The sequence below is a fragment of the Gadus macrocephalus genome, chromosome 23 (genome assembly GCF_031168955.1).
Source record: "Gadus macrocephalus chromosome 23, ASM3116895v1".
NCBI classification, from domain to species: domain Eukaryota; kingdom Metazoa; phylum Chordata; class Actinopteri; order Gadiformes; family Gadidae; genus Gadus; species Gadus macrocephalus.
Genome location: NC_082404.1, coordinates 2,002,350 through 2,018,901, shown reverse-complemented (window position 1 = coordinate 2,018,901; position 16,552 = coordinate 2,002,350). Strand labels below are relative to the sequence as shown.

General features: G+C 43.1%; 1 protein-coding gene across 3 annotated transcripts in view; it reads right to left on the bottom strand.

The window, feature by feature from the left end:
• Nucleotides 1-738: 738 nt before the first annotated feature.
• oxsr1b (oxidative stress responsive kinase 1b) overlaps nucleotides 739-16,552 on the bottom strand; it is a 48,546-nt gene continuing 32,732 nt past the window's right edge. For 2 of the 3 annotated variants that reach the window (XM_060045445.1, XM_060045447.1), the window contains 13 exons: nucleotides 16,440-16,549; nucleotides 15,715-15,816; nucleotides 15,107-15,240; nucleotides 14,855-14,903; nucleotides 13,390-13,455; nucleotides 12,660-12,782; nucleotides 9,620-9,655; nucleotides 9,062-9,232; nucleotides 7,083-7,138; nucleotides 4,601-4,653; nucleotides 4,425-4,493; nucleotides 4,182-4,246; nucleotides 739-3,691 (listed from right to left, as the gene is read on the bottom strand). In XM_060045445.1, the coding sequence (XP_059901428.1) occupies nucleotides 3,617-3,691; nucleotides 4,182-4,246; nucleotides 4,425-4,493; nucleotides 4,601-4,653; nucleotides 7,083-7,138; nucleotides 9,062-9,232; nucleotides 9,620-9,655; nucleotides 12,660-12,782; nucleotides 13,390-13,455; nucleotides 14,855-14,903; nucleotides 15,107-15,240; nucleotides 15,715-15,816; nucleotides 16,440-16,549 (1,109 nt within the window). In that variant the 3' untranslated portion in view covers nucleotides 739-3,616. Of the gene's footprint in view, nucleotides 3,692-4,181; nucleotides 4,247-4,424; nucleotides 4,494-4,600; nucleotides 4,654-7,082; nucleotides 7,139-9,061; nucleotides 9,233-9,619; nucleotides 9,656-11,470; nucleotides 11,876-12,659; nucleotides 12,783-13,389; nucleotides 13,456-14,854; nucleotides 14,904-15,106; nucleotides 15,241-15,714; nucleotides 15,817-16,439; nucleotides 16,550-16,552 lie in introns of those variants that run through there. The other variant, XM_060045446.1, reaches the window with a different exon arrangement.

Genomic DNA, 16,552 nt, shown 5'->3' with positions numbered 1-16,552 from the left:
AGGCTATTCCAGCGTTGTCAACCATATGCAGACAAAAAAGGTCTTAAAGTTCTGTGTCTTCAGGGTCTTAATGGTCTGCATTAGGCTTGGCCCCCGTAAAGTGCTGCTTGCAGCTTTAATTTTGGTTGTAATTATGTTAAGAATGGCTGAGTTATGGTGGATTTATGAGAAAGTACGATTATCCAAATGAGGCGCCATTGTTACTTTTGTGTTCCCATGAAGGACCTTAGATATTATGTAAAGTTTTGTTTTGATATCCAACAAAATTACATCAGTGTCAATTTGAAATGAAAAATGATGAAGTTGCTAACAAACCTATTTTTTATAATGGAAGTCAATGGCGAGAAAACACTGACTTCAACCATTCCAAAGACGAACAACTCAGGGCGTCAAAGTTGGTTTACATATATAGAAACCACGCATAAGCAGATCTTCGAAAAGGAAAGGACCTCTTCGGCAGCGGGGGGGCATTAGCTTGTTAGCATGCTCAAAGAACATTACCCACACAACGAGTTAGGGCAACCCCACGCAGAAAATTCACATGCAGCGACATGTGTAGTTTACTTTAATCGTACACATTGTGGCTTTAATAGAATAAATGTTGGGTAAATAATTTATTACAATTAGTGAAAAACATATTTTACTGAAATCCTTTTAACAAGCATGCATTTTGACACACCCAACAACATTGTAACCTTAACAAATATTGAGTGTTTGAGTCAATGGCAACCAGTCAAATCTGTTTGGATATGTTCATTCTTTATTGATTGAAACAATGAATCAAACATGCAGTCAACTCTCAAATAATCTATAAGAACCAAGCATGGAAAACTGAAAATGAGTGGATAGTGTAAATACATCAGTGTGGTGATACTACTGAGTTGAACACAAAAAAAGAAGAAACCTGTGTCTGAGTGTCCTCAGTTTGATCAGCATGAGATAAAGACCCAGCAGGTTATGTTTGAGAGAGGGGTGAAGTGTCAAGGATTCCTCAGGGGTACAGTCTGGCCAACACTGGTTTGACAAATCCAAATCCATGCCCGTTCTACAGGCAATGGCATCAATGCTGCGTGTTTGAACCTTTAATATTAGCTAGATGCTCTGCTCCTTGCTGTACGTTAGGGGAAAACCTGCCATTTGACCACAACTCTTAAAGAGACAAAAATCACCAGGAGAGGGAGGTCTCAACTGAAACCTCAACACCAAGAAATGAAACATGGCAGAAGGCTGGGGTCTGAGATACTCAGCATCTTCTTTCAGTCCTCACAAATTTGAGTTGGTCTTAAGACACACAGATCCATAGGTCATACTTTTACCTATAATATTACCAATAGGTAATACATATTTCCTATGGAGGTCAATGCCAGTGGGTTGTATTAACGCACATCTTGGTGACATGGTTCTGTGTATTAAAAGACATCTTTAAGATGAAGTGACCCACAAACTCGTGACACGGGATGTGTTATAATAAGCAGCCATTTTGAAATCTTAAATGAGTGTGAGAACTCTTTATTGACTTAGCTCAGGATTAAAGAAAGTGACCTGGACAGGCCTTGTATTGTTGCCTGACAACGGCTGAATCCCAGCGTAATGTGTTCAAGCATAGGACTTCGAACCTGCGTGAATAAGCCACATTTGAAACATACCAACGGTGTGGATTGCAAAAACAGAAGAATTAAACATTACATTTCCTTTCCTGTTGTTTTCCTTTCCCCCGCTACAATCCCAAATCTTCTCATAGGACAGAAAAGAGAAGAAAAAATTAAATATCAAGATATAAAAACAAATCAAAGCCATATGGTCTTATTTACGTACTAGAAGTTAAGTTAAGTACGAATTGTTCTTCCAAATAAGCAAATATGCACTTTAAAGTCTTTGAGAATCAGATTCCAAACAGAGAAATCGCATAATACACCGACAGACAAACAGTACACATATTTGCTCATACAACACTTGTGGCTTCCAGTGATGTTGGTGAAAAACATTAATTTACAAACTTTAATATATTCACTTTTATGGAAAGTCCTAACAGTGATTTGGTACACAAGGCCGGAATGCTACCCTCCATTAAAACAAAACACAAAGGAAGGAAAAATAGGTTTGATGTAGGCCTTCAGAGATGACATTAGATCAATTAGTTATTGGTTTTATATGCACTACTAGGACACCACCAATCGGAAAAGAAAACCAAAATAAAAGTAAATATTATTCTTACATATTCTTACATCATCCCTGACGGTTTCACTTTTGGAACTGAACAATCAATCGTCCACTTGGCGCGGATAAAACTACAACGTTTAAACCCACATTGACTGGATCCAGCCGGACTAGCGCTCCTTGGCTCCACTTCAGCAGCTCTGGCAGCAGGTGACATGCCAATACAGCCATGACGGGTTAGGCCGTGTTCACATCTAGCGTTTTTTTTAATCTGCCAGCGCTTGTTTTACATTATATTCCTATGGAGCAGAGCGTTTCTGAAAAAAGTCACAGCCGTTTTTTTAAACGCCTCTCCCAGCGTTTTTTTCTTCCATACGGAGCGTTGGAAAAAGTTCAACTTTCAGGAAGAAAGCGGCCGACGTCAGGGGTCTTTTTGGCAACTGACCAATCAAAAGCGGAACATTGACACAGTGAGAGGAAACTCTCACTGTCAAAACAAGAAACAATGGCGGACAAATCCCTCAGGGATAGTGCCGGTGGAGCGATTAATAGTTTTAATTACAGAACATGTCGAGATCTATGACATGTCTAATGGGCTCTAGCCGGGATACGTAGTAGGCGGGTAATGTCGGGTCTAGAATTGGTTCTTAAGCGATAAAAAAACGCTCCCAGTGCTTTTAGGACAAAAAAACGCTGCCAGCTTCTTCTTTTTTTGAAAATACGGTCGGATCAACCTTTCCCTATTACAAAAATCGCTAGATGTGAACACGGCCTTAAGGGGTAAAGCAATGCTGTATTGAAGTTATTTTGGCTTATGTGAAGGTTTTAGTGAGTCATTATTTATCAGTTGACTGTTGCGCGACGTGACGATGTGGGCGACCCGCGTTGCTTTTAGAAGCTCAATGCCTGTAACGGTTCCACATCAGGCTGGCTTCTGATTGAGTCCCCCTCCAACCAAAAGAAAATAGAAAAAAAGAACAAATAAACTAAAACATCAGCAATATAAACCACTTTCATGTGGTTTTGTGGGGAGGCGAGGGACCCGTTCAGCAGCTGAGATGAAGATAAGGCCTTGTTACAGGGAGCAGGTTTAAGGGCTTCAGATGTGATGAAGATAAGGCCTTGTTACAGGGAGCAGGTTTAAGGGCTTCAGATGTGATATAGATAAGGCCTTGTTACAGGGAGCAGGTTTAAGTGCTTCAGATGGGGAAGATGCAGAACATGACACAGAGTAAGAGCGGGAGAGCAGAGAGCATGGACGTTAAAGACGTCAGATACTTCATCCTACATATATACTGTAAACCCTGTTACTGTTATAGTCCGCTGCGGTGTCCTGGCCCCCGCTGGCAGGCATGCTGCCTCTCTTCGTTGGCAGTAGTGGTTTCTTTACGGCCAGAGAATTAAACAAAAATGCATATGATTTATTTTTTTTACATTCTTTTAGGCAAGTCCCATTTGTTTAACTAATACTGAGCTGAGCGAAGCCCATCAGCTTGACGTCGTCTGGTATTTCACTGGCCTCCACCCCAGAGGCCTGGAAGGTGGAGAGGAGAGACAGAACACAGGCATTAACCAAGGACACAGTGGCCTCCACCGAGAGGCCTGGAAGGTGGAGAGGAGAGACAGAACACAGGCATTAACCAAGGACACACGCAGCCTTGGACTGCTTAGTGTGGTCCGGACCATCCTGGAGGACGGAAGAGACTCATCCTCCTTTAAACTGATCCTCCCTTAACTAATTTTTTTTACCAAGCGTTACCATAACAACATTTATTCTTGTTTCGTAAAATACAAATCTCACACACACACACACACACACACACACACACACACACACACACACACACACACACACACACACACACACACACACACACACACACACACACACACACACACACACACACACACACACACACACACAAACTGGTTCCAGTAACCTTGTAACGACACCATTCCCAACACTGTTGACCACTACTTTGTTATGGGGTGATGCCCTGGAGCAAGGGACCACAGTCACTTACCAATTTGAAGGTCACATTTCGGTTCGACTGAGGCTCATCCACTATTTTTTGCAAATTAGCAGCAACTGAAAAGACAAAGAACACATATTGACTGACTTGTCCTTCTCAGCTCACTATAGAAATGAAGCCAGTGCAGATCTCTGGTAAGGTCTTCAACAAAAGGGTCTAATTCCCCATATTAGGTTGTCAGACACAGCAGGGGTCAACAAGCATGTCCTCGGTCCGTAGAGCAGGGCTACTGACCTATAACTAAATCCCTGCCGTCAACAAGGCCTGCGGAGACCAACTCCTGAGAGACGCCGTCAGCCGTGTCTGAGGAGAGGCAGAGAGGGAGAGAACTCAATGGAGAGGGGCCCATATACTGCTGCCACGAGTCTGAATCAGGGTTTGGCTTTTAGGAATCACTTCATCTTACTGACCTCGTCCTGGCATGAATTCAAAGCGGATGTCATTTAGTTCCTTCTTTACATTTCTGCAATGAAGGAAATGGAAAAATAAGACCCTTGATATAGAGTGATCTGATCGCTCACTCTAGTTTTTCTATTTGCAGCAAAAATGTAGAAATATGAAACACCTCACAAAATACTGTAAATGGAAGACAAACACAACTCTCTCTCATCATCACAGAGTACTGTGGCCCCTAACTGAAAATTGTAGGGGCGCAACCAGAAATTTTAGGGGCACACAGCGTGAATCAACATGCCAACCAAATATTCAAATTTCTACTAATTTTCCCTGTATTACTTAATACATATTTTGATTATAGATGCAGAAATTACAATGTGCGGTTTCAAATTCAGTTCATTTTATTGTGATTCTCATCTATCCCAATGGTTTCCACGTGTGCGCGCATGCGTTCGACGAGCACGGAAGCGACAGTTTCAGGGCTTGTTCACACTACCTCCGTCCGTCGACGGATCTCATTGACTTTGCACGGGGCGATCGCGAAATGCATCGCCCCGTGTCAGTCCATTTGGCTCCGTGGCCTGCGTCAAAAAGTTGAGAAATTTTCAACTTTTCATGCAGCGCCAGATCCGTCAGCTAATTAGATCGCTGTTATGCAAATGCACTCCACTCGCTTCTTGGATCCATTTTGCAATAACAAGCAGGAAGAAGCAGTAAAAATCCAGCCTTATATATTTTTAAAGAAATGTGGAATAATAGGATTATTTTTAGCCATCTGTTTGTGTCATCTTTTGTATTTATATCCACATATCGCCATTATAGTTAAGTATTATATATTTATGTCCCACACCCTCTCTACGACACACTGGCCCAGCAGAGGAGCACCTTCAGCAGAAGATTCCTCTCACCCAGATGCACCACAGAGCGCCACAGGAAATCATTCCTGCCTGTGGCCAATAACTTTACAACGCCTCCCTTAGAATGTCAGACACCCTCCCCCCCCCCCTCTCTGTAATCTCTGACCTCAAACAAGGACTATAATTCTTGCACCTTTTTACTTTTTGTACTGTGCTGTCTTATGTATGTATGTGTATATGTATGTATGTATGTATGTATGTATATATATATGTATATGTGTATGTGTGTACATATATATATCTATATATATATATGTATGTATGTATATATGGTGTTGTATATATATTTCTAATGTCCTTAAATGTATGTTATTTGTATATTTGTATTTCTTAGGTTGCATCTTTTATCTTTTATGTGTGTATATGTATTTATATTATATGTGTGTGTGTGTGTGTGTGTGTGTGTGTGTGTATGTATATATATATATATATAATATATTTTATATTTATTTTATTCTTAATATTTGTGTATGTATATCTGGAGTTCGTGACAAAAATTATTTCCCCCTGGGATTATTAAAGTATTTATCTATCTATCTATAGCGGGAAGCAATTCGATGGCTTCAGTATGCGTCTACTAGTCCCCTATACGTCAGACACACCCTCGGCCATCCGCCGACGGACGCATGTAGTGTGAACAGTGGATGATGTGCTATTTTTGCGAAGCAATCTAAAGCACCACGCCAAACACCAGATAGTGTAATAGCCCTGCGTTCCATCTCATGTGACTAATTTTCCTACGGGTGCGGGTTGGGCGTCGATATCAATTTATAGCGGGTTTGGTCGGTTGAGGAATGTAATTTGCGCTACTGTCGGAACACTGGTCGGATGCGGATTTAAGTATTGCGGGTAAGGGCGGGTTCGGGTTTGCAAAATAATACCCGTGCAGGACTCTGACTGGCACTGGCACACTAGCCCCGCATGTCGGTAGAACGAATCAATAGTTCGCTAGGTCATTGTTCAAACGCACGTAGCAGGTTGTGAAATCTTTCTCCTTCTCACAGTCGTTGAGGCACGCACATCTAGGACCCACCCCCTCCACACATTAGCCACTAACAGCGGCCATTCCGTATCCTTCTCACAGATTGGTCTGCTACAGATTCAGGATTCATTGACGCGCAGCTTCCACGATTAACGTGTAAAAATTACTGGTGGCACATGAGTGACCAGATGTAAAATTCAGTCGCACAATCTCAATATTTGGTCGCAAAATGCGACCATTTGGTCACAGTCTGGAGCCCTGATAAACCTAATGCAAGACATAATTCCTCGGCTCTTAGTCTGAACAAACAATATTTTAAAGGAACAGTAAGCAATATTTGTGTCAAAATGATCAAATTAAGAATAATATTCTGGCAGCTATCTGTAAATAGAATCTTCTGCTACAAAACCACTTGATTTCAAAACTAAGAATGTGTAGTTGGCTGTGTAGCAGGCCAAAGAACGAGTTCCTGGGTGCCTTTCTCTGCCCACTTGCTGCTGGGGGATATATTTTCAAACTCATGTTTGTCAGAAGAATGCCCTCCAAATCTTTCCTAGTGCTTCTTTATTAAGGGACATAAACCGTTGGTTTCCCCACCTTAACCGTAACACCAGGCTGATGGGGGCCTTAGGATCACTTGTTGATGTTAGGATCTGCCAACACACAAACACAACATCAATGGAACTATGCATCAGTAAGACCTCATTTGAAATACAAAGTTATCAACTTCAATGTATAACTTCATTATATAACAACGTTATCAGCTTCATTATTATGTGTTGAACTGACGTTCAGCCCAAACTCTGAACAGCGAGTTCAAGTTATGCTCTAAAAAGCTGCACTATGTCACTCTTTAGCACTTTAGCTTAATGTCACAAAAACGTCTTCATATTGTCTCTAAATCAATAGACTAAGGCTGAATTTCATTGCTCAAAGCAAAATCTCAGCCCTAACCCTCGCTGTTGCGCGTTCACGCGCTGTGTAGCCGCGTCCGAAACCCATTTAAAGGTAGGGTAAGGGGTAAGGGGGAGGGCTTACATCCCCCCTTCGAAAATTTCGATTTTTCGATGGGCACATTGAAACTGAGAACGCTCCAGTTTTGACTTGCTCCCACAATACCTTGCGAGAAAATGGAAAGAAAAATCCTAGGCAAGATGGCGGGCGAAAAAAGGTGCGACAGGATTGAAAACCACAAATGTAAATGTTTTCTATGTTAATAGAAGACACTGCCGGGCTCATGTCGTATGATATCCATATGCTCCATGTTCTAGGGACCCCAGGTTGAAGATAAGCTTTAATCCCCTGCCAAGTAATGCAATAATTTGTTTTAAAAATGCTTATTAGCCTGGAGAATGGTTGACCAATGTGATGTCGTTGCTTTTTATAAACCAGTGTATTTTTTCATTCATTTTGCAAGAAATATGTATATATCAGTTATTATATATTGTACATAACATGTGGCCATATAACCCAGTTCTGCCATACATTTCCTTCTTATTTGTTATGTTTTCTTTCAGGAGATCATTGAGGCCGCTGCCATCACAGAGCCCATCCCTCCACCACCTCAAGCACCTCTTCTGCATTGGAAGACCTAGGTTTATATATTTAGTTTTGTATGGCATAGGGGAAAAAATTATACATTTAGAACTACATGTCGATTTATTTGTTTATTTATAGACTTGATCGCTGTTCTACACAATTAAAATATTGTGAAGCTTTTGTCAGAGGCAAGACCCAAAGGACTTCCACACGTTTGATTTCAGATTTGCTGTACTTAAATTTGAGTTATTCGCGCACTCACAACTCTGGTTGTTCCCTAGTCACAGGGCGCACCAAGGACGCACGCGCAAACATACACAAACACACACACGGATCCGCTCGCTTCCTTCAGTTTCATTTTCCGGATTCGTATGGAAACGGAATGAAATGAGTTTACAATTCTGTCTTGATATCAGGCTAAAGCTCACTCAACCGTTTCGCAACGTTTAAATCGGTGCATCAACAGATTCTTGGTCATTTTAAATAGATTCAGGGGCCCACATATCGATGTAGTCACACCTGTGTTAATCCAACCGGATACCGATTCGTATCGATGAATCGTTACACCCCTAATATTTATGTTTTACACGAATGGCATACTACCTCAAGTTCTATGTATATTCAGGTTTTATATGTTGATCTTGTAATATGTTTGATCCAAAATAAAGTTTCTGCAGTTTCTAACAGATTGTGAGCTTGATTGATATTCTTATCTAATCATACAACGCTTTTCCATGTGGGTAAGGTTGCATTCCTAAGACATTCAAACTATTATAGTAAAATTCCAGAAACAGATATTGCATCAAAAGTTAAACATTATTTTTTTTTTTTAAACATCAAAACCCTGTCAATGACTACTAATGACGTACTGTAACTGGGTCTTGAAGGGTTGTCGTCCCATTTCGTAGGGGTAGGGTTGAGTGGTAGGGGTAAGGGGTAGGGGTAGGTTTAAGGTGGAGATTTTTGTAGAGCAATGAATCCGGATTGGGCCTAACTCTATCGGCTGTCCTGCACGGGGTGCGGGCCGGCGGACTGACCTGAGCAGACAAAGCAGCAGTGGGAAGGCCGGGGCCTGCAGCCTGGGTAGTGGGTTGGGAGTTGGGCTGCGTGGGCTGCAGCAGAGCCTGGCCTGCTGCATGAGGTAGCTGGGGCTGACCCGCGGCCGGGGGCTGGAGATGACTACTTGAGGCCTCCGTAGCCACAAAGTCCTATTTTAAACAGTGTGTGTATAAATGTATATATGTAAAAATGAATGAATACATATATATATAAATACATACATGAACAAGTAAAGGTTAGTCATAATGCCACAGGTGTAATTGTTTGGATTCAAGGAGCGACTAACTGTTAAACAGTATAACATTACATATCAGTACATTCCTAAAATAACCATTTAAAATATAGAGATGCATTATTTTTTGTTTATTCTAAAACAAAAATCGGAAATCTTAATCATGAGACAAAAGCGTAGTTGGTTTGAAAACATTTTTAATACCAGGCATGATTCAACCCAGCAGGTTTAAAGGTAGACTGAATAGATTCAGTGGGAGATGTTGACAGAATGGGACATCATCATTATTATCGCTATCACCCACCTCAGAACTTTCGGATCCCTCCTTAACTCTGGGCGACTAGGAGAAACACATGAAGGTATGTTTAGAAAATAGTCTTCTCGTACACCCGAAAACAAGCCGACCATAACTTGAAGAGAGAAAGAGATAGACACACACACAGATGTATGTGTGCACACAGACGTACACGCAACATAAAGAAATGATATTGTCCACTTTTGCCATTTGTTTAGCCTGCGTCTGACTGCCTGCATAGTCGACTTTGGGTTCTGTAACTGTAAAATCTTTCACAGTTGGGATACGATTCTGTTACCTACATTATGTGAATTCAATTGGTTTCAATCTTATTTTTAAGTGTGTATAAATGTCAATTCAAGTGTGGCATTTCAATGCCAAAATAACATTGTCAAATGTGTAAAAGTACCAACTATGTATTTTGAATTTGAGATCAAACGAATGACAACTGGCAACAAATCAGAGCATTTTGTTGGATTGGCTTGAAAAAACTCAACATAGAAGAAGCAGAATTATTTGTAAGACAAAGAGTGATCACACAATTATACGGTCGTGTTCCAAACATCTGCAAAGGAAAGCCAGCAGAGACTGAATGGGTGTAGTGAACGGTCTCGGTTCTGATCGCTGGTCGAGGAACTGAATGCAGTTTCAAAATGGAGACAAACTTGGGTCACTTCGTAGTAAAGCAGTGTGATATCCTACGTAACGGTGTGAGGTTGCGCAGAACGCTGTCCACAGTTTCCATACCATTTTGGTTTGAGATCAGTTTCTATGTGTCAGTGCAACACGAAGTGAGGCATAGTAATAGCACTTAGGTTTCTGGTAGTTAATTATACCAGTAGTAACTCCTAAAAACGGTTCACCATGATGAATCATTCATCCAGCCACGATAGAAACAGAGCTCCACATTGGGAGAGGAAATGCATCTATCAGAGGCAGTGAAAGATGTGATTCATCAAAGAAACCAAATGTCAAATCAGTGGTTAAAGATTATCTTAATTCATTAGAGAGTCATTGGTCCACTCAGGTTAATCAGTAGTGCATTGTAGGTTTCGATTAGGACTTTTGATTAAGGTCAGTAGAAGTTACTGCAAACGTGATTGAAGAATAGAAATACACATGGCTTCCAGGAATGGGACCCCGCTCTGATCTCAGCTGGTTTACACACACCCACACTGGCTTTCTGAGAGCTCGGGAACAATTTAAAGTTGCATCCAATGTTACCGTGGTGTGCAAATGATCCAAATTATCTATGCTGACCCCAACATAAATGCGCTAGGCTAGCCCTGGAAATACGAGCACAGAGTGTCTGTATGTCTCCGACCCGGGGAGCATTCTGTCTTTCCCCGACGAGGGACTCGTGATCATTCACTGCCGGTCCTCCATTGCCCTTGTTACATTCTTCCCTTTTACGACTGAACAAAACCCATTGTCTATTTGGACTGGAGCTAGCTAGAAACAACTGTATCAGAGGCTAACCCTTGAAGAGCTTTTAACCACCTGTACATCACATTGCAAGAACCTACAGTCTCTTTACCTCTCTCTCCATGTCTCTGTCAACCGCTACCACTCTCCCTCTCTCCCCATGCCTCTACTCTTCCTCTCTCCCCATGCCTCTACTCTTCCTCTCTCCCCATGCCTCTACTCTTCCTCTCTCCCCATGCCTCTACTCTTCCTCCTTCCCAATGCCTCTGCTCTTCCTCTCTCCCCATGCCTCTGCTCTCCCTCTCTCCCCATGCCTCTACTCTTCCTCTCTCCCCATGCCTCTACTCTTCCTCTCTCCAAATGCCTCTAATCTTCCTCTCTCCCCATGCCTCTGCTCTTCCTCTCTCCCCATGCCTCTGCTCTCCCTCTCTCCCCATGCCTCTGCTCTCCCTCTCTCCCCATGCCTCTACTCTTCCTCTCTCCCCATGCCTCTACTCTCCCTCTCTACCCATGCCTCTACTCTTCCTCTCTCCCAATGCCTCTACTCTTCCTCTCTCCAAATGCCTCTACTCTTCCTCTCTCCCCATGCCTCTGCTCTCCCTCTCTCCACAAGCCTCTCTCTCCAGGCCTGTCCCTCGCCATGTCTCTGGCCCGCTCTCCTCTTATGGTTGTCTGGGTGAATGTGTTCCTGTCCTGGTGGGACAGAGAGAGTCCCTTCCTTGTTAGGAACAGCCATGTGTATTGTGTTGGCAGAAGGACAACCCTGGCCGTGGGCAGCTCGAGCGGGAAGGAGAAGCGCACTTGTCGCCTGGGCGCGCAAACAGCCTTCGACTGCTGCTCCTTCGCCGGACACAAGATAATAAACACACACACACGCACACACACACATAGTGGGAGACTCAGTGGAGATAACACAACAAGAGACACACTGGCGAACACACTGACATGTGACAGACACTAGAGAGGAGCATTGAAACTATGGAAGTCGAACTGGTGATATGAGGACATTTGGACATTATGAGGACATCTGTCATAAGTGATTGTGAATCCGATTATAGACTGTGGGGACATGCTTTATCGGGTGCTAATGCGCCAGGAGGAGCAGGTTGAGAAAGAGAGGAGAAAGAGGAGGTGGAGGGGGTGGAGTAGGACAAAGAGGTGGATGAGGAGAGGGAGAAAGTAGAGGGTGGGGAGAAGGAGGAGAAAGATTAGCAGAGGAGAAGAAAGAGGAGGAGGAGCAGAAAAGGAGGAAGAGGTGGGGGAGGAGGCGAATGGGAGGGGAACAGCAGAAAAAGGAGAAGAAGGAATGGGAAAAAAAGGGAAGGGAAAGAGGATAAGCAGAAAGAAGAGTGGAAGCAAGAGGCTGAGTATGAGAAAGAAACGGAGGTGAGGAAGAAGAGGTGGAGGAGGAGAAGGAGAGGAAGAGTTGGAGGAGGTGAAGGAGGAGGAGAGGAAGAAGAAGTGGAGAAGGAGAGGAAGAAGAGTTGGAGGAGGAGAGGAAGTAGAGTGTGAGGAGGAGAGGATGAAGAGGTGGAGAAGGAGGAGAGGAAGAAGATGTGGAGAGGAAGAAGAGGTGGAGAAGGAGGTGAAGGAGACGGAGGACCAGCTCGGTGGCAGGGCTCACCCTCAAGGCGGCGACGGCGGCCTTGCCCTCCTCGCTCTCCACATCCAGCTCCTCGTCGCTCCACTCCCACTCGCCGTCCTCCGTCTTGTGGAGCCTCCCGCTGGAACCAGGGACCCGCCGCACCTGGACCCACACATAGACACACACACCCACACACACACGCACACGTACGTCCGAAAAGACACACAAACACACATCGGTTTGTAGGCAGAAACCTGAGGATAATCCTAGTTTCTTTGTTGGTCATCTTTAATGTAACCTTACTGACTGGCTCTTACGTTTGTTCTGATGTAGGTCGACTTTAATGTAACCTTACTGACTGGCTCTTACGTTTGTTCTGATGTAGGTCGTCTTTATGTAACCTTACTGACTGGCTTTTACGTTTGTTCTGATGTAGGTCGTCTTTATTGTAACCTTACTGACCGGCTGTTACCTTTGTGATGTAGGTCTTCTTCAATGTAACCTTACTGACTGGCTGTTACCTTTGTGATGTAGGTCTTCTTCAATGTAACCTTACTGACTGGCTGTTAACTTTGTGATGTAGGTCTTCTTTAATGTAACCTTACTGACTGGCTTTTACGTTTGTTCTGATGTAGGTCGTCTTTAATGTAACCTTACTGACTGGCTGTTACCTTTGTGATGTAGGTCTTCTTCAATGTAACCTTACTGACTGGCTGTTACCTTTGTGATGTAGGTCTTCTTTAATGTAACCTTACTGACTGGCTCTTACCTTTTTCGACCTCTCTGTTATTGTTGGCGCTCTTTGAAGTAACCTCTCCTGCAAGTATTCGTTGTTCTGCCATAAAAAAAGGAGAATGGATTAATTTGACATGGGGCACAGCTGTATCAATAGGGAAACAATAATCTCCATTGCAACTCCAAATCAAGGAATATATAAATATGCAATTCCCCAAAAAAAAGGATTGGGGAGAGGGAACTTGGAATGTCAGTGGCGGATTCAGGGGGGGGGGCACCATGGTTGAAAAAGTCGCCCTCAAGAGTGGCGAATACGACAGAAAGTGCCTTATTGTCTGCCCTTTACATGTGAAAAAAATTATTGGGTGCCCCCTGGTGCCCCTTCATACAATAAATTATGATGATGAGCCCTCTAGATAAGAAAATCCGATAACGTGCCTCGATGAGTGCCCTCTTAATGCCCTTACAGTGCCTCCATGGTTGAAAAAGTGCCTTCTAGAGTGGTGAATACGAGATAAAGTGCCTTATTGGCTGCCCTTTACAGGTGAAAAAAATGAATGAGTGCCCTCTCATTAATTAATTATGACGATGTGCACTCTAGAGCAAGAATGTGCCCTTTTTATTGTTTGCCCCTTCCCTTCAAACACTCTGAGTCCGCCACTGAATTCAGTGGTGGTAGCTGCGAGCAGCCTCATCATCTTGATAAACATCTCATTGAAATTCTGACAAATGCTGCCCTCTGATGTGCATTGTGAGTACTGCGGACGTGTCACGTAAGGTCTTTTACTAAAACCAAAGAGGGTGGACGTGGCTGTGAATGTGATAAAGCTGAGACAGCACTATCGTTGTTCCCCGAGCTACAAATAGATCAAGCTCTGGCCGATCAGCCACAGACTGCAGCGGCAACTTCAGCAGTGGATAAAGTAAACAAGATGGATTATAAAGCTAAATCGAAAATTCTGACTGACACGACAAGCAGAAAAGCAACTCAGAATTGGGTTGGAATGTCACAAATATGAGGAGCACTTATCTGGTTTGTTGAAGAGAAACTATTTCACTGATATAAAAGTTATGATGAGATCTATGATGATAAATCATGAGTGGTCTGTGCCATCACAAGATGGTAATTAGACTCTGGATGGTAAATTTGTAAATTAGGGTCAAGGTAGATCTAAGATTATGTGATTGTTTATTATTTTATTCGGATTATAATGTAGAATATCGGTATAATGGTAATGTTAAAATGACATTATTTGTCATCATTAAGCTTAATAAAATTATATATATATATATATATATATATATATATTATATATATATATATATATATATATATATATATATATATATATATATATATATAATGATGTCATTACACTGATCGGACCTTGTTGAGTGAAGAAAATTCATGTTTAGTGGATGTGCTGCTGGAGCCTCAACACCGGAACAGATTATTCATCACGCAGAGACTGACTCAGGATGAGGGGAGTCGCACCTACCTTTGCTTTCTGGAAAAACTTGTTCTTCAGCAGCTCTGCGGATGTAGGCCTGGAGAAGGAAGGGGAACCAGGCCAGTAAACACCTTCAGCCAATAAAAGGGCTGCAAAACGGGACCTCAGCCACTGACTGCTGGAGTGGATTTGGCCTCGTCAGCAGCATCATATGTCTGACTTTTTCTAGAGTAAGAGAATACTGGGTATTTTCTCTGAGGGGTTCTCCATATGATATGTGACTGGGCCCATGTTTTAGACCTTTTCTCTGGCTCCTTCTGAAGACATAGGGAGATCATCTTCCTGAAGGATTTTCCGTATTTCTTCACCATCTCCTTGTCTGCGATGCCCGTCTCAAGACCGGGGGGGTCGTTCTGCAGGGTCAACATCAGCACCTGCACACACGCACGCGCACACACACACACACACACACACACACACACACACACACACACACACACACACACACACACACACACACACACACACACACACACACACACACACACACACACACACACACACACACACACGATTGAATACATAAATAAACATTAAAATCCATCAGTTGTTCAAGTCAGATACACATAGCCAGTGGGGGGGGGGGCGGGCACCGTCTGGGCACCGGTGCAGTGCACTGGTATTTACGCCACTGCACATAGCACTAGGCAGTGTGGCCATTTAAACATACAATCCAGGTATATGACAGATGATCTTATACCGCGTAATGGTGTCTAATGGTGCGTAGGATGGGATGTGAGAGGGTGTGAAATTATGTAACGGTGTGTCATGGTGAGTATGATGTGTGTAATGGTGTGTAATGTGTGTGAGTGTGTAATGGTGTGTAAGATGGTGCAGTCCTGCCTCACCTTCATGGGCGGGTACTTGTGATAGGGCGCGGCGCCGGTGGCGAGCTCGATGGCTGTGATGCCGAAGCTCCAGATGTCTGCTTTAAAGTCGTAACCCCTGACCTGCAGAGGAGAAGATGAAGCTCCAGAAACTACTCCGGATTCACTCTCAGACCTCACTGCAAGTAACACGGCCACTTGAGAGGACATTCTGCATTATATTACTCTCTCTTACTTTTTATTTGACCTTTTTTATCTAACTATCTATCTATCTATCTATCTATCTATCTATCTATCTATCTATCTATCTATCTATCTATCTATCAATTACAAATATTGAATATTTTTTCTTCATGGTGGGGGTTTTAGTTGGATGGACATTCCTTCTTTATTCATTGGTTGATATATTCATTTGATTCTATATTTATGTATTCTGCGTGTACTAGGTGTAGTGAGTCAGGGTCACTTCATTGTCCCACCTTGTTATACTGCACATGCGATAGTGAAATTTGAGCTGGTGGCAACTTCCACCAGCTCATCTGTGAGTACTGACCTAGTATCACAGAGACAAACAAAGAGTCCCACTGAAGCACACAAGCCAGGAGCCACAGAGCTCAGGACCCCCAACACAGTCCTTTAGGAGCCCCTCACACTCCAAAAGGGTCCCAGCTGCAACTGGTACTTTCTGGAATGGGCTGCATGGATAATGTTTATGAATATCCCGTTGCCATGGTGACGGCGCTCACCTGCTCCATGACCTCAGGGGCCATCCAGCACGGCGTTCCCACGAAAGTCTTGCGCACCTTATTCCTGGTGATGTCCCCGCCAGTCGCCAGGAAGGCACTGACGCCGAAGTCTA